Source organism: Pyricularia pennisetigena, chromosome 6, assembly GCF_004337985.1.
Source record: "Pyricularia pennisetigena strain Br36 chromosome 6, whole genome shotgun sequence".
Classification (NCBI taxonomy): Eukaryota; Fungi; Ascomycota; class Sordariomycetes; order Magnaporthales; family Pyriculariaceae; genus Pyricularia; species Pyricularia pennisetigena.
The window spans coordinates 2589214-2610590 of NC_043744.1; the positions used below are offsets into that span (position 1 = coordinate 2589214).

General features: G+C 52.8%; 4 protein-coding genes across 4 annotated transcripts; 3 read left to right on the forward strand and 1 right to left on the reverse strand.

Annotated features, from left to right (window-relative positions):
• Positions 1-327: 327 nt before the first annotated feature.
• PpBr36_04603 (uncharacterized protein) lies at positions 328-6058 on the reverse strand (the record flags this gene model as incomplete). The annotated part of the gene is made up of 3 exons (XM_029891762.1): positions 328-444; positions 529-5468; positions 5536-6058. The coding sequence occupies 3 exons, from the start codon at positions 6056-6058 to the stop codon at positions 328-330; spliced, it is 5580 nt and encodes a 1859-aa protein (XP_029750416.1).
• Positions 6059-8332: 2274 nt separating this feature from the next.
• Positions 8333-14891, forward strand: PpBr36_04604 (uncharacterized protein; the record flags this gene model as incomplete). Its single annotated transcript, XM_029891763.1, has 2 exons — positions 8333-13673; positions 13741-14891. Exons 1-2 carry the CDS (start codon positions 8393-8395, stop codon positions 14889-14891), a joined length of 6432 nt encoding a protein of 2143 aa, XP_029750409.1. The 5' UTR covers positions 8333-8392.
• Positions 14892-15719: 828 nt separating this feature from the next.
• On the forward strand, positions 15720-17516 carry PpBr36_04605 (uncharacterized protein; the record flags this gene model as incomplete). The annotated part of the gene is made up of 2 exons (XM_029891764.1): positions 15720-16137; positions 16294-17516. 2 exons carry the CDS (start codon positions 15720-15722, stop codon positions 17514-17516), a joined length of 1641 nt encoding a protein of 546 aa, XP_029750410.1.
• A 1361-nt stretch (positions 17517-18877) lies between these two features.
• Positions 18878-20845, forward strand: PpBr36_04606 (uncharacterized protein; the record flags this gene model as incomplete). Its single annotated transcript, XM_029891765.1, has 1 exon — positions 18878-20845. The coding sequence occupies one exon, from the start codon at positions 18878-18880 to the stop codon at positions 20843-20845; it is 1968 nt and encodes a 655-aa protein (XP_029749812.1).
• Positions 20846-21377: the final 532 nt, after the last annotated feature.

A 21377-nucleotide genomic window follows, 5' to 3' on the forward strand; every position in this document is an offset into this window, starting at 1 on the left:
AAAAAAAAAAAAAAAAAAAAAAAAAAAAACAAGATACAGCTCTGCTAGAGAACATGAGCACGGGTTAGAGCTTCTCGTTACCTGCCAAAAAAACAGATCCGTTTCGAGAAGCACAATGCAAATCGCAATTTCGGCTACCGTATCTAAAGTTCGGGCACGTCCAAACGTAGAAAAAATACATTCTATTGTTCATATCAAATTACCGCAACCAGACCAGAGCAGAAACACTAAACATGCTAACATGAGCCCATCAAAAATTTCAGAATATACATGTGACATCAACAGGAGACTTTAGGAAGTGTTACTTCTGGGCTTCAGAGTACACCATCAAGGCTCAGTAGTGGATACAGCGATTGCTACAGCCTGCGTATCCGAGTGCGAGATGGAAACACTGATCTTCTTGACCTTCGCTTTGTTTGCAGCATCGCTTGCGTCCCCATGAAGCTATAATAACCATATATCAGTACATTGTTTTATGGGGATATGATTCAACTATCATGAACAGGAAGATAAAAGGGTATGACTTACCACAACGGTAGGGGCACCATGGCTGTCTCGTGCGATCTCGATTTCTTTGAGGGGAGCACCAGCGCCTTTGCTTGCAACACCAAGAGACTTGAAAACAGCCTCCTTGGCCGACCAACGTCCGGCAAATGCAGCTCGTGGGTTGGGCGAGCTTCTGCAGTACTCAATTTCATTTGCGGTGAAGTTGCGCTCCACGAAAGTATCATTGTCAATGTTGATGCCCTCAATGTCCTCAAAATCAACACCGACCTTGTTGGTAGGGCTCTCGAGGCTCTTGGCAAGAGACTCAACCATATCAACAGTCTCCTTGGCTGGGGGAGAAAGCTTTGCAGCCGATTGCGTCATGAAATCACCCGGGAACGTCAGCTGGCCCGTCTTCTTGTCTTCCCTGACCCTTGCATCTGGGTTCAAGAGGACCTGGCTGAGCTGCTCATCTGTGTATGGAGACTTGTCCTTGGCAACGAAAAGGGTGTTGTTGACGAGACCATCGTGGAAAAAGCGGTAAGCCTTCTTCTGACGAGCGCTAAGCTTGGCACGGTACTCATCGAATGTCTTCTTATCAAGCGTAGCGAACAAGTACTTGGGGTGCACTCCGATGGCCTGAGCGCCCTTTTGACCGAAACCGAACGAGGTAACTGAGAAAGCCTTGATGCCATCAGTCTGGAGGCTGCGGCTCGGATAGACAATGTAGTCGAATTTTTGCATGACCTCGTCGACATTGTCTGCGTTTCGGTTACCGGGGACAAGTCCAGTGTCGAGCACCTGCAGGCAACCATTCATCATCCAAGCACCAGCAGCACCCTTGGGGTGGCCTGTGAGATACTTCTGGAATATACCAAGCACTGCATTGCCCTTGGTGCGGCCGAGGTGAGCAAGCTGTTGGCAGATGACTGATGATTCGTTCTTGTCGTTCGCCTTGGTCGATGTACCGTGGAACGAGGCAACCTGAAGGTCGTCGATGGTAAGACCCCATGTTGCGAGGGCGCCACGAAGAGGCGCAATGCTAGGGTTGTTCTTCCAGAAGTGGTTTCCAAGACTGCGAAGAACATCCTTCTCCTGCCGGGCGGCCTCTTTCTCAATGTGCTGTGAGCGATCGGCAAGGTACTCCTTCTCATTGAATTGCTCATTGGACGACTTCATAGCGGCAACCTCTTCAGCAAGGTACTCAAGCTCTGACTCCTTCCACTGCTCGATCTGCCTCTTGCGAAGGTTAATCTGGCGGCGTCTATAGTTGATGTCCAAGAGCGGCGAAGGCAGCTTGCCGGCATGTTCCTTAGCCGTGGTGAGGACACCCTGACCAGGAGCGGGAACAGAGCGGCCAATCTTGTCAGATGCAGTAGTCGTCAAGGCCAGGATACCATGGATAGGAACACCCATATCCAGAGCCAACTTGGCAGTCATGATGACTTGGATACCGCAGCCCTGGGACTCCATGAACCCATTGCGGGTGGTCGTAGTAGGACGTGACATCTCTTTCGGCGTGCGTCCGTGGTCAAACTCGTCGATCGCGTTGCTAGTCGCCTTCATGTTGGCAAACTCGTACGATCCTTCTTCGCCAAAATCGTCGAATCCGCCAACAAAGCAAACGCGGGCCTTGCCCTCCATAATTGTCTCAAAGCCAATATCAATCGACTCAACAGCAGTGGCACAGGCACCAACAGGGGTCTTGATGGGTCCAGAGGATGAGATCAAAAGCATATTGACCCATGCGCTCATAGTGTTGATGAAAGACTCTTGCAAGATATCGTTCTGAAGAGGTTTGTCCAGGTAACGGTCACGGTGCATACCGCGAAGAGCAGCAGCTCCTCCCATACCGGAGCCGACGCAGTTGCCCACCTCCGACACGTGGACGTACTTGTAGAATTCATACGGGTCGGTAATACCGGAAGAAAGTAAAGCCTCGACAGTTGATACCAGCACAAACAGGGCGACGGGGTCGACCTGCGAGATAATATCATCAGGAACGCCATACCTCTTAGCGTCCCAGCCAGTAGGAATTTGCCCAGCAACAAGACGGTCGAATCGGAGAGCCTTGGGAATCCAGAGTCCCGCACCCTTCTTGAGACGGACAGTGTATTGATCAGAGTCGGGAATCTCGAAAATCTCGACCTTGTCCCCGTGCTCACGCTTGAACTCCTCAGCAGTATCTTTCGAGGTCTCGAAGGGTTCGAGATCCTCCTCAATCACAACCTCGTGAAGAAGCTGCTTCTTGTTGGGGTCGTAGCCTTTGAACAGCTCGGGCTCAATAAGACGGATGCCAGAGTGCTCCAGGATGTGCTTCTCATACTTGGCCTTGATGTCCTTGTCGTCAACAGGCTCGCCCGTCTTGCTGTCAACCCATCCAGAGTATGGGCGACCTTTGATCGGGCCGTTGTGGTTCTTGATGAGACCCATGATCCAGGCCATCTCGACGCAACCCTCGAGTGAGAATTCACCGTAGGCCTCCATCTCCCAGCGAGTGCGCGAATTTCCCCAGGGACCGACTTCAGCGAAACCGGTGACAACAACAACCTTCTCCAAGTCGACCATTCCCTTCAATTTCTCATTGAGCGGGGCGACCTCTTGCTCCCAGTCAGGAACACGTGGGAAATCAAACTTGATGTTGGCCCGAGGGTCGATGAACTTTTTCTTGTAGAGGTTCTCCGAGTTGGCGCCGTTGACAATCTTGTCCTCAATGGATGTTTCCTTGGTGACCGACTTGAGGACCTCGCTCTTCTCCATGATCTCCTTACGCAGGGTAGTCATCACCGTGTTGAGGTTCGGGATGAACTGAAGTCCTCCGTTGAGATCAGCAAAGACTGGCTCATGCTGGCAGAGATCGACGATAGCTGGCGACATGAGGCCCAACAGGTTGAAAGCCATCTCCTGCTGGGAGAAGGTGCGGACACCGAATGCCTCGACACCTTCGGCGACCACATTGTTGCCCGACATCAAACCAGTGCCACGTGTCCAACCAATGATGGCACCACAGATGGTGAGGTAGTTGCCCCAGTCCTCAGCATGCCACCTGTTGAATAGCGTCTCCAGAGCAAGTTTGGATTCCGAGTAAAGACCATCACCTCCGAAGGTACCGTGGTTGGGGGAAAGAGGCAAGATGACCTGAGCAGGGCGAGTCTCAAACCCACGAGCAGCCTTTTGAGTCTTAACGTTTCCAAGAAGACGCAACAGGTTGGTCAGCATGATCCTGTGGGCAAGCTCCGACTTCGAATCAATGCCATCTATTTGCCGGCCAGTTTCGGAAATGGCCGCAAAGGGGACGATGTAATCGAGGTCCCAGCCGAGGCCGTTCTTGGGGTCATAAATGTAGTCAACGAGAGCCTCTACATCTTGCTTGCTGCCTTGGTTGAATGGCACAACAACAAGTTGAGAGCCACGTGATCCATATCTGGCGTACATGGCCTGGTAGTACTCTGTGACCTCCCGCGAAAAGCGACTAGTCGTGACAACAACATGAGCTCCGCCACTGATGAGACCCTGGAGAACCTCGGCACCAATGGAGCCGGCACCGGCACCGGTCATGAGGGCGTATTTCCCGTCATACGTGACTCCTGACTTCGCAGCCTCCTGGAGACAGTTGAGGTACTGGCCAGTCAGTTTCTTGGAGTAATCCCAGCCGTGCATGGTCTTGCGGCGTAGGTGCAGGAAGGGAATAGTCTCGGCGTTGGCTTTCGACTTGGCAGGCTTGGGACGTTTGTTGATGCCCTTGTTTCCATCCTTGGGCATGATCTGGCTCTCGTTCATGTCCATAGCCCGAATGACGTCGCTGTAAAGAGACTGAATCTCGAGCTGTGATCCCTTCGAAAGATTGTGCTGTTGCTTGATGATTTTGTAGATGCGGGCGAGGTTGTGCTGGACTTTAGAGCGGTTGGAGTACTCAGAGATCTTGCCTCCGGCCTGCATCTGTTGAACGTAGTGCTCCAATTTTCGGCAGCTGGCTCGAGGAACTTCCTGATACTTGAGGTTACCGCGATTATCAATCGTGGTCTGAGGAGCCGTGGGGATAGCCACATCCTTGTAGACGGGAGAGACGTCAAGAACATCTTTGCAGTTCTCAATCAACATGGTACCAAGCTCCTTGGCAAGTTGATATGTCTCACCCCGCTCAGTCGGGCAGTTATCCATGTGATACTGCATGAACTCCAAGAGCGTGGGGTTAGATCGGTTCATGATAGCGATACATCGGCTGACAATCTCACGGTCCACAGCCTGGAGCTTCCCGAAGAGAATGTCGTAGTACATGCTAAGCGCATCTTGACGAGCCCAGTTCCAGTGAGAGTCGTAAACTCTTGCTTTCAATGGGCTGAAAACGGGCTCTATGCCAGACGCGTAGAAGTCGCCGTGCTCCGCCATCCACAGATCCAGCTGGTTCTGGAGGACCTTGGACGATTCCTGAGAAACTTGGAAAGCTTTGTCGCCAGCACGAAGATCGAGCTTCAGGTATCTGGCTAAAAGCTCCAATTGCTGCTTGAAAAGGGCACGTTGGTCTTTGGTAAGGGCGTCGATGGCAGCAGGATCCATCATCATGCCACCGGCGGCGCCGCCTGCAGGCCCAGCCGCAGCAGCCGTTGTGAGGCTGATACCAGCGTTGGAAGCGTACTTTTGGGCAACATCGTCAAGGAACGCTTTTGCGTCGCTCTCAGAACCCAGTCGTGCGGCAGGCTCCATGGTGATTCCAAGCAAGAGAACGCCATCTTGACGGCCTGATGCCAATCCCCATCTTGTCTCCAAATACTTTCGGGCGGCTGTGATGTTGAAACCGCCAGGCATCTTGGATGATATCAACCTTGCAATCAAAGCTTGTGACTGCTTGCCAAGATTTCCATCAAATGTGGCCTGCATCGCCGCACCAAGCTCGTCTAGAGGAGTGTCTTCTGGCTTCTCAGGAGTTGTTCCAAACTCCTTACCCAGGTCGCCAAGGATCTCGTTCTGGAGGGTAGACTTGCCTGTTTCAATATCATATTAGTGACTGGCCGAGTCAAGTGAATACAAGAGAGAAGGGTTGCAACTTACCACCCACGAGGTCCTTGATGGCCTTGCTCAGGGGGACTTCTAGATATGGCTTCTTCAACTTCTGAGCAATCAGTGCTCGTACAATTTCAACGGCTTGTACAGGCGCATCTGGGACTTGTGCTGCCGGGCCAGCACTGGGCGCCGGAGCGGCAGCAGCAGCAGCAGGTATGGCGGCAGAGGCGGCAGCAGCAGGGGCCTGGGCACTAGAGCCCGCTGCTGCAGGCTCCGGCTCATCCTCTACTGGGTCGACATCGTAGTATATTTCCTTCGCGTCTTTGTTGTAGCAGAGAATTTGACGTTGGAGCGAATTCGCGGCGTCAAAAACTTCGTACTTGGAGGCTAATGTTCTCTTGGCCATAACCCCGAGGGTGTCTGCAGGACCGATCTCGACAATCCGCTCGGCAGTCTTCTCAGCGAGGAAGACATCTTGTGTTTCAATCCATCTCACAGGCGAGGCAAACTGGTAGGCAAGGAGCTCCACGAGGAGCGTATGGGCAAGCTCCTGCTCGATTTCCGGACGCATCTTGGGCAACTTGTGACGGGTACCAGATGGTCAAATATGCGGTGTACGGCGGGAGGCAAATTCGTCGTGAAGGGTAGGCAGGTAGCCAGCGGGAGTGACGCTCCGGGTATCGTCTATTATTTCGATTCTAGCATGAAAGTCCCGACGTCGGAATATGCCGCTGAAGACTTGATCTTGGGATGGAACAAAGAGAAATGTGAAAAACCAGGAACACACAGGGGATTCTCTCAGTGGTTCTAGCACGGCAGGTTCGGCGGGAAGGAGGATTCGTCTTCAGGAATCCTGACGAGGGCAAGTACCTCGCCTGGGTAAGATCTAGGGATTAAAGCACAAGGGCAAGTGGGCAGAGGAAAGAAGGAACGGAATCGCCCGATATGATTCGAGGTCGGGTACGAGGAAGCGTCGCTATGATGAACACTTTTACAAAACTCAGATCAATGCAGAAAAGAAATCACAGCACAGTACTTGTCTATAGATTTGCCTGTCTGAAACTGACAATGGCGAGCTTTGGGGACCAGCTCCCAGTTTTTTTTTTCTCCATCTGTTTGTTGAACTCCAACTGGAAGTGGTAGCAACGCCCCAAATTGCACATCAGTCCTCAACCAAACGAATTGGACTAAGCCCAACAGGGACTAGTGCATGGGTTGCAAGGTACCGGTACCCCGCATGTCACTCAGGGTCGGGATGAGGGGCATGCAATAGGGGGTGTGGTAATTATGGGATTGAGGCAGCTGTCCACAGATGTTGAAATTGTTCCATACAGAAAATTGCTACTCGAGTTCAATTTCTACATAGCCATAGATGCTCGACTGAAACTGGTCTCTTACATTCTTTGATATTGCGCTGTGTAATCGACCTAGGCTGTTGGAGATATAACGGCCTTGAATCTCGCTAGATGGGTAGGTACCTTAGGCTAGGCAAGTAGTCTAAAACGGCACTGTTAGCACCTGTCATGTCGAAGTCCGTTGAGTAAAAAAGTTCCTAGTTTCTGGCATCGACTTTATCTCCCTATCAAAGCATGTATCAGATCCTTCCGCCCGTTGGCACGCTTGTCCTTATCGTAAAAGGCACAACGTTGGCAACAATCAGACGAAGCACTATGACTACTTTGACCAATTGATGCGCAGAAAGTACATATCGTATAAAAACATTTGATGTAGGTTTTTGTTTGCAAGAGGTATCAAACTGGGAAACTTGTTGCACCAAAATTCAAATAGAAAATTTCCATAGAGGTCTGTGCTTAGAAAGGGCAGGTGCCGGCATTTCTTTGTCGTTTATGTCGTATTCCCGGCAGTCTTGGACATCTTTAGGGCCAGTTTGTGGAATTCTGAGGCTGCCACGGCGGTCGGAGAATGACCATTTAAGGCCTCCCGATCCGGATCACCAACGGAACTAGGTGCAGGGAACAGATGAACGAAACCCTGAAGAATTCCCGAACTGTGAAAGAGTTACCTATCTATTCAGCTAGTTTAGCGCGTCCTAGCTGCGGTTTAGCCGTGACCTGCATACAATGCTGATTGTTCATTCCCGCGGTGTGAAGAGCTTTTAGCTTTTTCCCGCCAATCGATCGTCCAATTTGGTTTTGATCCTTCCATCCGCCTCCGAGTGCATGTTGAGTTGTACCCAGTACTTCAACTTTGATGGGCAGTGACAGGGGGGTGTGGAGAACCCCAGGCCAATGGGTTGCGTTGGCACTTGGATGCCGCCTTCGAAGATTTTGCAGGGGAGGCGTAGTGAGCCCCAGGCACAGTCGCCTTGCTACAACGCCGACTTTGATGTCATCCAGGGTCGGCCCAGTGGAATGGAGGGGAAGAATGCAGGGGTACAATGCGTAGACCCTTCCCAACAAAGATTCATCTGAAAATTTTGGCGAGAAGCAATTGCTGGGTTGACCAGCACCCCGTCTGTAGTGTTGAGTAGCTTAAGGCGGCAACATCATCCCACGTCTGGCTTGACAAGGTCCCTGGCTTTGTTGGAGAAGTCTGGTTTGTGAATAAACAACTTCCATTTCTCATTTACCTATAGACACGAAGGTTCCCCTCTTGCACATTGTAAAACTTTCCAACTCGGGTCAATTGTTTTAAGCTCCGTGGTGTCGATACCCTCTCTAGATTTCCACTGCTGGAACCCTCTCGTGAAGGCCCAGAACAATAATATCACATCGCACACACCGCCCCGACACCCGCGCGAGTCAGGAGATACGTGACAGACTCCTTGCACATTCTTTTCCGAGTCCCTGCTCTTGACTGAGTAACTGGGACTACATTCTAAGGTACGAACGTTTCCTCTAGTGACCTGCAAGGGGAGAACAATACAATAAAAAAGCTGGATGGCATGTCTAACATCTGCCCAGTTCCCACAGATACCCACCGACACTCAGAGCTACACAGACAGACCGTAACAAATCTCAACATGTACGGCACCGGGACTGGCCCCCAAACGGGCGTTTCCACGCCGCGGTCTTCGGCTTCCCTCCGCCCACTGAATCTCACACACGGCTCCCTGGAGACGTCGTTCCTAATACCCACAAATCTGCACTTCCATGCCTCTCAGCTCAAAGACCGTTTCAGTGCAAGCTTGCCCGCTCCTACGGATGAGTTGGCACAAGATGACGAGCCTTCGTCGGTTCCAGAGCTCGTTGCGAGGTACATGGGATTCGTTGCCCGTGAAGTTGAGGAGGAAGGCGACGATGCCCAGGGCTCTTACGAGGAGGTCCTCAAGCTTCTACTTAACGAGTTCGAGCGTGTCTTCCTTAGGGGCAACGAGGTTCACGCCCTGGCAGCCACTCTGCCCGGCATTGACGCCAAAAAGCTAGAAGTCATTCGCAGCTATTTTGCCACCAGATACGTCTTGAACCGAGCCATCAAGCCGCATGCGTCTGCCCTCTTCAGGGCGTCGGCTGAGGACAAGGCAAAGATCTATACCATATTCGGAGGACAAGGCAACATCGAGGAGTACTTTGAGGAGCTCCGTGAGCTCCACACAACCTACCGCGTTTTTATCGAGGAGCTTATCACCACGTCGGCGGAGCTGCTTCAAAACCTAGCCAAGGATCCATCGGCTGAGAAGCTATTTTCCAAAGGCCTTGATATCATGTCATGGCTTCACAGGCCCGAGGCCACACCAGACGTTGATTACTTGGTGTCCGCGCCCGTCAGCTTTCCTCTGATTGGTTTGGTCCAGCTTGCCCACTATGAGGTGACCTGCAAAGTCTTGGGCGTTCCCCCAAGTGCCCTCCGTGAGAGATTCAGCGGTGCAACTGGTCATTCCCAAGGTATTGTCCTTGCGGCCGCCACAGCTGCTGCCGATAGCTGGAAAGAGTGGCCCACCATTGTCAAGAAGACCTTGACAATTCTCTTCTGGATTGGTGCTCGTAGCCAGCAGACTTTCCCCCGCACTTCAATTACGCCGTCGATTCTCCAAGACTCTGTCGACAACGGAGAGGGCACACCCACTCCTATGCTTAGCATCAGAGATCTTCCCCAAGCCGAAGTGCAGAAGCACATTGACAAGACAAACGAGTACCTTCCCGCCGACCGCCACATCTCCATCTCTCTCATCAACAGTCCTCGCAACATGGTTGTGACAGGCCCTCCGATCTCCCTATATGGTCTTAACCTCCAGCTCAGAAAGGTCAAGGCCCCGACCGGTCTTGATCAGAACAGAATACCATACACTCAGCGAAAGGTCCGCTTTGTTAACAGGTTCTTGCCTATCACTGCACCATTCCACAGCAAGTACTTGGCCGAAGCTACCTCTATGATTGATAACGACCTGCAGTACACTCACTTTGAAGTGAAGGACCTCAAGATCCCTGTCTTTAACACTCACACCGGGAAAGACATTCGCGAGGAGGTTAAGGGTAACATCGTCCCCACGCTCATCCGACTGATCACTCGGGACCCAGTCCACTGGGAGAAAGCAACCGTCTTCCCCGGTGCAACCCATGTTCTTGATTTCGGTCCAGGCGGAATTTCTGGGTTGGGAATTCTCACCAGCCGTAACAAGGATGGTACTGGAGTACGTGTCATCCTCGCTGGCTCTGTCGCTGGAACTGTGACAGAGGTGGGTTACAAGCCTGAGCTTTTTGACAGGGATGAGGAGCACGCTGTCAAGTATGCCGTTGATTGGGTCAAGGAGTATGGTCCGAAGTTGATTAAAACTGCCACCGGACGCACCTACGTTGATACCAAGATGAGCAGGCTACTTGGACTTCCTCCCGTCATGGTAGCAGGTATGACCCCGTGCACGGTTCAATGGGACTTTGTTGCGGCGACCATGAACGCTGGTTATCACATCGAGCTGGCGGGAGGCGGATACTTCGAGCCTAGGATGATGACCGATGCCCTCCTCAAGATTGAGAAGGCAATTCCTGCTGGACGTGGTATCAGCGTTAACCTCATCTACGTCAACCCCCGCGCAATGCAGTGGCAGATACCTTTGATTGGGCGTCTTAGATCTCAGGGCGTTCCCATCGAGGGTCTCACTATCGGTGCTGGTGTTCCCTCGATCGAGGTTGCCAACGAGTATATTCAGACTCTGGGTCTCAAGCACATATCTTTCAAGCCGGGATCGACAGATGCTATCCAGGCCGTCATAAATATCGCCAATGCCAATCCTACGTTCCCTGTCATGCTGCAGTGGACTGGAGGTCGTGGCGGTGGGCATCACTCATTTGAGGACTTCCACCAGCCAGTACTGCTCATGTACAACAGGATTCGCAAATGTGACAACCTGATCCTGATTGCAGGCAGCGGCTTCGGTGGCGCAGAGGACACTTACCCTTATATCACTGGAGAGTGGTCCAGGAAGTTCGGCTACCCGCCCATGCCTTTTGATGGTTGCCTGTTCGGAAGTCGAGTTATGGTTGCCAAGGAGGCGCACACTGCCCCGGCAGCGAAGCAAGCCATCGTCGATGCACCTGGTGTTGACGATGATGAATGGGAGAAGACCTACAATGGCGTTGCAGGTGGCATCACTACCGTTCTGTCGGAGATGGGAGAGCCAATCCATAAGATCGCCACACGTGGTGTCAAGTTCTGGGCAGAGATGGACCAGAAGATTTTCAGCCTGCCCAAAGAAAAGCGTGTTCCTGAGCTCAAGAAGATGCGAAACTACATTATCGAGAAGCTTAACAAGGACTTCCACAAAGTCTGGTTCGGAAAGAACAAGGCCGGACAGGCCGTCGATCTCGAGGACATGACATACGCCGAGGTCGTCCGTCGGATGGTCGAGCTTATGTACGTGAAGCACGAGTCTCGCTGGATTGACCCCAGTTTCATGCGTTTGACTGGCGACTTCATTCACCGTGTTGAGGAGCGGTTTGTTCAGAGCTCTGGACAGCCTTCTCTCCTCCAGCACTACACAGATCTTGAAGAACCCTTCGAGGCTGTCGAAAGGATCCTGGCGCACTATCCTCAGGCCGAGGATCAACTTATCAACGCTCAGGATGTTCAGCACTTCCTTCAACTTTGCTTAAGGCCAATCCAGAAGCCTGTCGTTTTCGTGCCAGCTCTTGACGATAATTTTGACTTCTACTTCAAGAAGGACTCACTGTGGCAGTCCGAGGATCTTCAGGCTGTGATCGACCAGGACGTTCAGCGCACCTGTATCTTGCAGGGCCCAATGGCTGTTCGTTATTCAACTGTGGTTGACGAGCCTATCCAGAGTATCCTTGATGGTGTTCATGAAGGTCACATTGCCGGCCTCAGCAAGGACCTGTACCAAGGCAAGACATCGGCTCTCCCTTCAATTGAGTACTTTGGAGGAAAGCTCATGGAGCGTGAATTCCCCGATGTTGACTCAATTGATGGTTTGAGCGTTTCCGAGGAAAGGGGTGTTAGGGACATCTTCCGCATCTCGCTGTCTCCATCTCAGACCATGCCGAGCACGGATCATTGGTTGTCACTCATTGCCGGACCTACCCGCTCATGGCGCCACGCCTTGTTGATGTCGGAGGTGATTGTCCAAGGCACCAAATTCCAGAGTAACCCGATGAGGCGCATTTTTGCCCCTTGCCCTGGTCTGTTCGTCGAAGTTCGCTACCCTAAGGATCCAGCATCGACACAAATCATTGTTAGGGAGCAACCCAGACACAACCACTACGTCGATGTGCTGGTTGCTCGCCTCTCAAGCAATAATGAGATTATTGTGGAGCTCATCAAAGACACCACTGCATTAGGCAAGCCAGTTTCTTTGCCTCTCAAGTTCGTCTACAAGCCCGAGGCTGGCTACGCTCCTTTGCATGAAGTGATGGATGATCGAAATGACCGCATCAAGGAGTTCTACTGGCGAGCTTGGTTTGGTGATGAGAAGCTTGACCTGGATGCCAACGTCGACAGTGCCTTTGACGGTGGCAAGGCCGTTGTGACAAGCGAAGCCATCAACGATTTTGTCCACGCGGTCGGCAACACTGGCGAGGCCTTTGTTGACCGACCTGGAAAGGTCATGTATGCACCTATGGACTTCGCCATCGTTGTCGGCTGGAAGGCAATCACCAAGCCCATCTTCCCTCGCAAGATCGATGGTGACCTGCTCAACCTCGTTCACCTTTCCAATCAGTTCCGGATGAAACCAGGTGCTGAGCCTCTCAAAAAGGGAGATGAGGTTTCTACGGTTTCGCGAGTCAACGCTGTTATCATTCAGGAATCAGGAAAGATGGTTGAGGTTTGCGGCACCATCAGCCGTGACGGTGAACCAGTCATGGAGGTGACATCCCAGTTTTTGTACCGGGGAACTTACACCGATTTCGAGAACACCTTCCAGAGCAAGATTGAGACGCCAATGCAGATCCATCTCGCCACCTCGAAGGATGTCGCCGTTCTGCGTTCGAAGGAATGGTTCACCCTCGAAGACAACGTCAACATGGACTTGCTGGGACAGACACTTATCTTCCGTCTGCAGTCTCTTGTCCGTTTCAAGAACACCACAGTCTTCAGCAGTGTCCAAACTCGCGGTGAGGTGCTTGTAGAGCTTCCCACAAAGGAGATTGTCCAAGTTGGTAGCGTTGAGTATGAAGCTGGTACCTCGCACGGAAATCCCGTGATTGATTTCTTGCAGCGAAACGGCTCCTCGATTGAACAGCCCATCAACTTTGAGAACCCTATCCCGCTGAGTGGCAAGACCCCCCTCCAGCTTCGCGCCCCCGCCTCGAACGAGACATATGCCAGAGTGTCCGGCGACTACAACCCCATTCACGTTTCTCGGGTTTTCGCCAACTATGCCGATCTGCCCGGCACCATCACGCATGGCATGTACTCCAGTGCCGCAGTGCGTAGCCTGGTTGAAACCTGGGCAGCTGAAAATGACAACAGCAGGGTCAGGAGCTTCCATGCATCCTTGGTCGGCATGGTGCTGCCCAACGATGACTTGCTGGTCAAATTGCAGCATGTTGGTATGGTTGCCGGACGCAAGATCATCAAGGTTGAGGTTATCAACAAGGAGACTGAGGAGAAGGTGCTTTTGGGAGAGGCTGAGGTTGAGCAGCCCGTGACCGCGTACGTTTTCACTGGACAAGGTTCGCAAGAGCAAGGTATGGGCATGGAGCTGTACGAGAGCAGTCCGGTTGCCAAGGAGGTTTGGGACCGCGCAGACAAGTACTTGATGGACACATACGGTAAGCATCAGCCACCTTTCCTTTGCCAATTTTACGCGGCGAGGAGATTCTAACGCATGAATAACAGGATTCGCGATCACAAACATCGTCAAGAACAACCCCAAGGAGCTTACCATTCACTTCGGAGGTCCTCGTGGCAAGGCTATTCGCGCCAACTACATGGCCATGACCTTCGAGACTGTTGCTGCGGACGGAACGATCAAGTCTGAGCGCATCTTCAAAGATATCAACGAGAGGACAACATCCTACACTTACCGGTCTCCTACAGGCCTGCTCTCGGCAACACAGTTTACTCAGCCCGCCCTGACACTGATGGAGAAGGCAAGCTTCGAAGACATGAAGGCTAAGGGATTGGTTCCTCGCGACAGTACTTTTGCCGGTCATTCTTTGGGTGAATACTCGGCTCTCGCTGCCTTGGCCGATGTCATGCCCATTGAGAGTTTGGTCTCTGTCGTTTTCTACCGTGGTCTGACAATGCAGGTCGCTGTGGAGCGTGACGCCAGTGGAAGGTCCAACTACTCAATGTGCGCTGTCAACCCGAGCCGTATCTCGAAGACCTTCAATGAGGAAGCTCTCCGCTTCGTCGTCGGCAACATCGCCGAGGGAACGGGCTGGTTGCTTGAGATCGTCAACTACAACATCGCAAACATGCAATACGTTTGCGCCGGAGATCTTCGAGCTCTTGATACGCTTACCAACGTGCTCAACTACCTCAAGGCTCAGAAGATCGACATTGAGGCCATGAAGGCTGCCATGACAGTCGAGGATGTCAAGCAGCACCTGCAGGAGATCATCAAGGCGTCCGCTGAGAAGACGGAAGCCAAGCCCAAGCCCTTGGAGCTTGAGAGGGGCTTTGCAACAATTCCGCTGCGTGGAATTGACGTGCCTTTCCATTCGACCTTTTTGCGCAGCGGTGTAAAGCCGTTCAGGTCATTCCTGCTTAAGAAGATCAACAAGACAACCATTGATCCTTCGAAACTTCTCGGGAAGTACATCCCTAACGTGACTGCGAAGCCTTTCGCACTCACCAAGGAGTACTTTGAGGATGTCTACAAGTTGACCAACTCACCTCGCATTGCTTCGATCCTGGCCAACTGGGAGCAGTACCAGAACGATGACGCGGTTCCGTCCACCATTGGCCTTGGGGCCAACGGTGCGGGCGAGGTTAACGGCGCGACTGTCGCGAACGGTGCGGAAGAAGCCAACGGAGTCCACTAGGAGAGCAAGATGGCTTCGTAAAAGGGAGCAGGCGTTTTATGGGAGGGACAATATAGAAGAAGTTATGATACTTGTGTTATTTTGGGCTGGATCGGCTGGCACAACGGGCGTAATTAAATGAAGATACTCTGCGTTGGCTTTGCAGCATCTATGTGGTTTTATTTTTGTTTTTACCTTTATCGTTATTTTATGGTCTGTCATAGGGTATTTGCAAGCTGGCTTAGATCTTTTTTCAGGGTTGGCGCTGGGAGTGTTGCAACATAGACATGAAATGCTCTTGTTAGTTTATCTTATTTATATTCTGATTTTTGATTTGTCGTATCAATAGCTTGAGGCAGATTTGGTGTAATCGTCTTGTCACTGTTTGAGGTGGTGGCGGCGGCTGCTGATTTCAGCTGTGCAAGGTCTCCAAAGCTACACGTAAGCTTCTGATAGCAGATAGTGATACGGTGTGTGCTTATCTCAGAGCAGTAACCCTACAAACAAAACCACCCATAGAAACCTATTACGCAGCTCAGTAGCGGTTATAACACGCGCGACCCCGCGCGGCATCGGAGATCAACACGTTTCTGAACCCGACCAGATCCATGCGACTTGTTTCAGTTGACGTGCAGTAGCAATACCACATTGATCAGCAACACACGCACGCTACAAATTCGCAACAACGTAGCAAGCGAGAAAATAACCAACGTCCAATCAGAAAAGCACGTTGCGATTCGATTGTACGGCGGATCAGTGTAGACATATTACTTCTACATTGTCTTTCTTCATTTTTCTTGTCTTTTTATCTTTAACTTGGTCTGGAAGGAGGGCTCTGGATAGGAGGGGATGGGGGAGCTCCGTCAAAGTATCGCCGCCGGCGCCGCCAGTAGCACCAACAGTAGCGTGCATCTTGACGGGGAACAGATGCCATCCCAGCAATCTGCGTGCTGCAACTGTGACCGCAAAATCAATGGCGACGGTGTTCTCACGTCGCGACCTGCAACGGTTGAAACTCCCACGGGAGGAGACAGCAGGCACAAACTCTTTCTCGGCACATTCATTCACAGTACGTCGCTGGCGGAGCTGAAATATCGCCACAAGGCCGCCATCTGTGTCTCGAAAGAGGGCACTATCGTCGCGATCGAAGATGAATGTAATCAGGAGAGAGCCGAGGAGGTCCTATTCCCTCGCCTTGGATGGTCTGGAGATGAGGTGGAAGTCTTTGCTGCGAGTGCGGGACAGTTCCTTTTCCCTGGCTTTATAGGTACGGCAAATTTCTTTTCTTGTCACTCAGGGCTCCTCGCCAAACAAGCAGAGTTTATCACGGGGCCCTAATTCCGGGCCTGAGGGGAAGCCATACGCAAAAACAATGAGAAAGCAGAAGCAACCCTCTACTTAACTGGCTGACGAAACCTCACAGATACACACATCCATGCACCTCAGTACCCAAACTCCGGCATCTTTGGTAAGTCGACACTGCTTGACTGGTTAACCACCTACACGTTCCCGCTCGAGGCATCGCTGGCCGACCCCGCCAAGGCACGCCGGGTCTACGGCCGGTGCATCAGCAAGACGCTGGCACATGGCACGACTTGCGCTGCCTACTACGCCACCATCGATGTTCCGTCAACCAATCTCCTCGCGGACCTGTGCATGGCCGCCGGCCAGAGAGCTCTTGTCGGCAAGGTCTGCATGGATCAACTTAGCCCGGATTGGTACCGCGAGGAGAGCGACGAAGTTAGCCTACAAGCAGCAAGGGACTCCATCGCCCACATCAGCAAGATCGACCCAGAATTTCAGACCGTTAAGCCAATCATAACGCCACGTTTCGCACCGAGCTGCTCGGTCGAGCTGTTGAGCGCGCTGGGCAGGCTGCACGCCGAGACAGGGTTGCCCGTACAGACGCACATCAGCGAGAACAAGGGCGAAATCGAGCTGGTGCGTGAGATGTTTTGCGGGGGAGCCAAAGGCAGTAACTGCGATGTTGTTGAAGATGTCGGGGAGACTTATGCCGGGGTCTATGACCGGTACGGACTGCTGACGGACAAGACAATCCTCGCGCACGCGATCCACCTCTCCGAGGCCGAGGCGTCGCTGATCTCCGAGAGAGGCTCCAAGGTCAGCCACTGTCCGTGCAGCAACAGCTCCATCACTTCGGGCGCCGCCCGGGTCCGCTGGCTGCTGGACAAGGGTATCGAGGTCGGGCTAGGCACCGACGTCAGTGGCGGGTACTCGCCGTCGATCCTGGACGCGGCGCGTCAGGCACTGCTGGTGAGCCGGCATGTGGCATTGGCGGGGGCGGTCGGCGACCGTTGCGACGACTTGGCCAAGTTGTCGGTCGAGGAGGTGCTGCACCTGGCGACGCGGGGCGGGGCGGCCGTGGTAGGGCTGGCGGACCGCGTCGGCGCCTTCGAGGTCGGCTTCGACTGGGACGCGCAGCTCATCGAGCTCGGCAGCGTCGGGGACGACGGCATGCAGGAGGGCGCCGCGTCGGTCAGCGGCGAGGACAACCACCAGAGCAACGTTGACATCTTTGGCTGGGAGACGTGGGAGGAGCGCATTGCCAAGTGGCTATTCAACGGGGACGACAGGAATACAAAGAGGGTCTGGGTGCGCGGTAGGCTTGTGCATTGGCGAAAGTGAAAGGGCGTCAATCTGTATGGCTGTTTGGCTTAGTGCAGTGCGAAACAACATTCGAGGTTTTGTTTTCGTATTTTGACTAGATTTTTGGCACAATGTCATTTCATTTGCCATCCAAACGGTTGTTTCCCTAGGACCGGACAGGATGTGCTGAATAGAATCATCTTGCAGTAACTCTTGATTGTGTCCCTGTAATGTCTTGTGACATCCAATACTGTTGCCCTGGTAGGAAAATGAACAAACTAGCCAGAAAACAAGACATTCACGACCCCTAAATAATATGCATAATCGGATCTGGATCTCTCCTTCTTGCGGGCTTGCATGAGCCAAGTTCCCAGATCACTGCTACCTACTCAAAGGGGAATGGCCTGCGTAGCATGTATATGCTGCTGCATTGTACCTATATGACAGGCATGAGTCGTGGATATGGGGATTGGCCCAGCACGGAGATGATCATAACAAGGTGGATTCTATAGTCTTACTTACACTACAGCCTATCAAGATGCCCTTTGCGTAAGTCCTGGAGGGGATCTGTAACTTTTACGCCAAGAGTTTTGCGTTCCGATAACCCGGTCTGCTTACTTGACCTCTTTTTGGGGATTTGCTTGGCCCGCAGTTCTCAGTGACATACCCACACACGCACCCCCCTACCTTTCGTGGAATGTTTTCGCCACACCACATTTGAGAGTGTCACTAGTGCAACTACTAGACCAGAATTGGGATTATTCCTTTTGGGCCCCGGAATATTTGGGTCTATTATCATGGTTTCAAGCGTGCCATAGGGACACGAAACGAACGTTCATCTCGACTTCAAAGGGGGACTTCAAATACACGTAAAACTACCAGCAATGTTCCTCATGCGGAAATTGAACACCCGAAGACGGTCTAGTGCTATAATGACATGGCTTACCCCATCTTGCATGTCGTTCTGGACTAGACTAAACGGCGAAGATAAATCGAGAGAGGCTAAAGCTGCCAAGGTTACACTAGCGAGTATACAAGCACCCCTGCATGGTATAGTAAGCTCCAAATACACTGCAACTAAACTAATACTATTGGTAATGTTGCTTGCCTTCCACTTACGCATAGCCCAATCCCCAACAGGTTCTGATTTGCGTGCTTAAGAGCAAAGAATTTCTTGGTGTGGATGTCGCACCTATTGCGGGCTGGTCCCCGACATGACGGATGTCACTTTTGAGTTGAACAGACGTTTCTCCGAGTAATGGGTTAAATCCCTCAGTGCATCCGCTCGTGGATACTTAAGCCTCGGTCCGTTTCTCGGTTCACATATCTCTGAGAATGAATCGTACTGCTTCACCTCCGGCTTCGCCCACGCCTGGTATCACAGCAGCAACGATAACAAAATGATAGCTTCTGCGACAATGTCCGAGGGCGACGGTGTCGTCGATGAGCGCTCTCTACAGGAGCAAGTGGCCAAATACGCCCAAGAGGCTGCCAAACGAATACGTTCCGACGGCGACGCCCAGTTTCAGGAGCTGCACAGCAGCGCCGATTCCCGGATCCGCTCACTGGCTGAAGACCCATGGGCCGACCATGCCGCACTTGACGCCGCCACCCCAGCCCTCAAGGATGGTGACCACGTCAAATTTCTCGTCCTCGGGGCCGGCATAGGTGGTATTCTCAGTGCCGTGCGGCTCCTCCAGAAGGGCTTTGGCAGCGGCGACATCAGGCTGGTGGACGGGGCGGGAGGTATCGGAGGCACATGGTACTGGAACCGCTACCCCGGCCTGCATTGCGACGTTGAGGCGAGCGTCTACATGCCGATCCTTGAGGAGATGGACTACATGCCAAGCCGACGGTTCGCGCCGGGTTGCGAGATCCGTGCGTACCTGGAGAACGTGGCGCGGAAGTTTGGGTTCCAGGATAGCATCATGTACCGCACCCACGTCGACAAGCTGGCTTGGGATGACGAGAAACTCGTCTGGCAGGTGGAGATGACTACCTGCAGGGGTAGTGGCGGGACGGAGAAACACAACTTACAAGTACAGGCCGACTTCGTCATCCTCGCGGGCGGGATATTCCCCGTGCCCAAGGCACCCAAGCTGGATGGTCTGTCGAGCTTCGGTGGACAAATGTTTCACACTTCGCGCTGGGACTATAAAGTCACCGGTGGGGGCGGGGATGAGCCATTCCCGGCTCTGGACAAGCTACAAGGCAAACGTGTAGGCATAGTGGGCACAGGTGCAACTGCGGTCCAGGTCATCCCGGTGCTGGCTAAACATGCAGCCGAGCTATTTGTTTTCCAGCGTACGCCGTCGCAGGTATTCGACCGCGGACAGCACGACATGGACCCTGATCAGTGGCGGGAAAAGGTGGCGACTGGCCCAGGGTGGCAGAAGAGGCGACAGGAGAGCAATGCCCGGTGGATGGCCTCAGGTGGAACGCTGCGCGGGATGGAGGAGAAGCTTGTGGACGACGAGTGGTCAAATTTGGATGGCTGGTGCAGTATCCTGGGAGGAGGACCTATCCCCCCACCCATGCCGCAAGAAATACCAGAGTACATCGGAAAATTTGTGGCCATGGAGCTGCCCGGCTCGGAGCGCGCCAGGGCGCGGGTTGACAGGCTAGTCGAGGATCCTCAGACGGCGGACAAGTTGAAGCACTGGTATCCCACCTGGTGCAAGCGGCCGACGTTCCACGACGAGTACTTACAGACATACAACAAATCGCACGTACGCCTGGTGGACACCGACGGAAAAGGCGTAGAGCGTGTCACGGAAAAGGGGGTAGTGGTGGCGGGCACCGAGTATCCCGTGGACGTGCTCGTGCTGAGCACCGGATACCGAACCCTCGGGGCCTCAGAGCCCTCGCGGCTTGTAGGTCTGGACATCATCGGCCGGGGCGGACAGACCCTGACGCAGAAGTGGGATGATGCGGCAGCTTCGCTGCACGGCGTCAGCTCGCACGGGTTCCCGAACCTGTTCTGGCTGGGGAACACGCAGGCAGGAACGACGGTCAACTTCAGCCACGTGCTGGCGGAGGAGTCGTTGCACATCGCGTACATCATCGGGCAGGCATGTCGAGGCCGTGAGGAACAAAAGGTCGTGGTGGAAGTGACTCGCGAGGCCGAGGAGGAATGGACGGGTGAGATACTCAAAGGTGCCACTTACGGAGCCGTGGTGGGAGCATGCCCGCCCAGCTTGCTCACTTCAGAAGGGGATTTCTTGAAAATGACGCCGGAAGAGGGGCTCAAAAGGGCGAGAGCAAGTCCCTTGTCGCAAGGGCTCCTGGAGTACGTCAGGCGGATCGAGGCGTGGAGGAATCAAGGTGAGCTGCAGGGTTTGACAATCACGACTTTGCAGAAAAGCTGAGGTGAGGCTGGGGTCTAGCATGATTACTGGCCTTTGGCTGGAAATTGGTTAGTTACCGCATTCGAGTTATTTTTGTCCGACATTAGATCTGCAACCTTCTATGGTGCTTTCTTTGATTGATTTCCTCCATTAGCTCTTGGGTGTGTGACAGCAACTTTCTCAGTCAATTACGTAGCATTTTCAAGAGGTCGGAAATACTTAGATCTCCATGGCCTTGTCATCCGATGTTGAGAATCAGTTACATACTAGAATTGTAGTTACTTTGTGCATCCCAGAGGTGTGATTTTTCCGACGAAAACGCGCACGAGTTGATCAAAGGTGATTGATTGATAACTGAGGCGAGGCGCGGGTCCCTGAGGGTTTTAGCCTCTGCAGAGCAAATCTAGTCTAGCTAGTTCTAGACAATCCTAGCGGTCTGCGCTAGGGGCGTCTTCCCCAGTGTTCGCCAGCGCGCATCAAATCTCATCCAAATCATCAGGCAGCCTCTTAAGGCTGTATTTTAATTGTCGGGTATGCTACTGTGCAACCACGA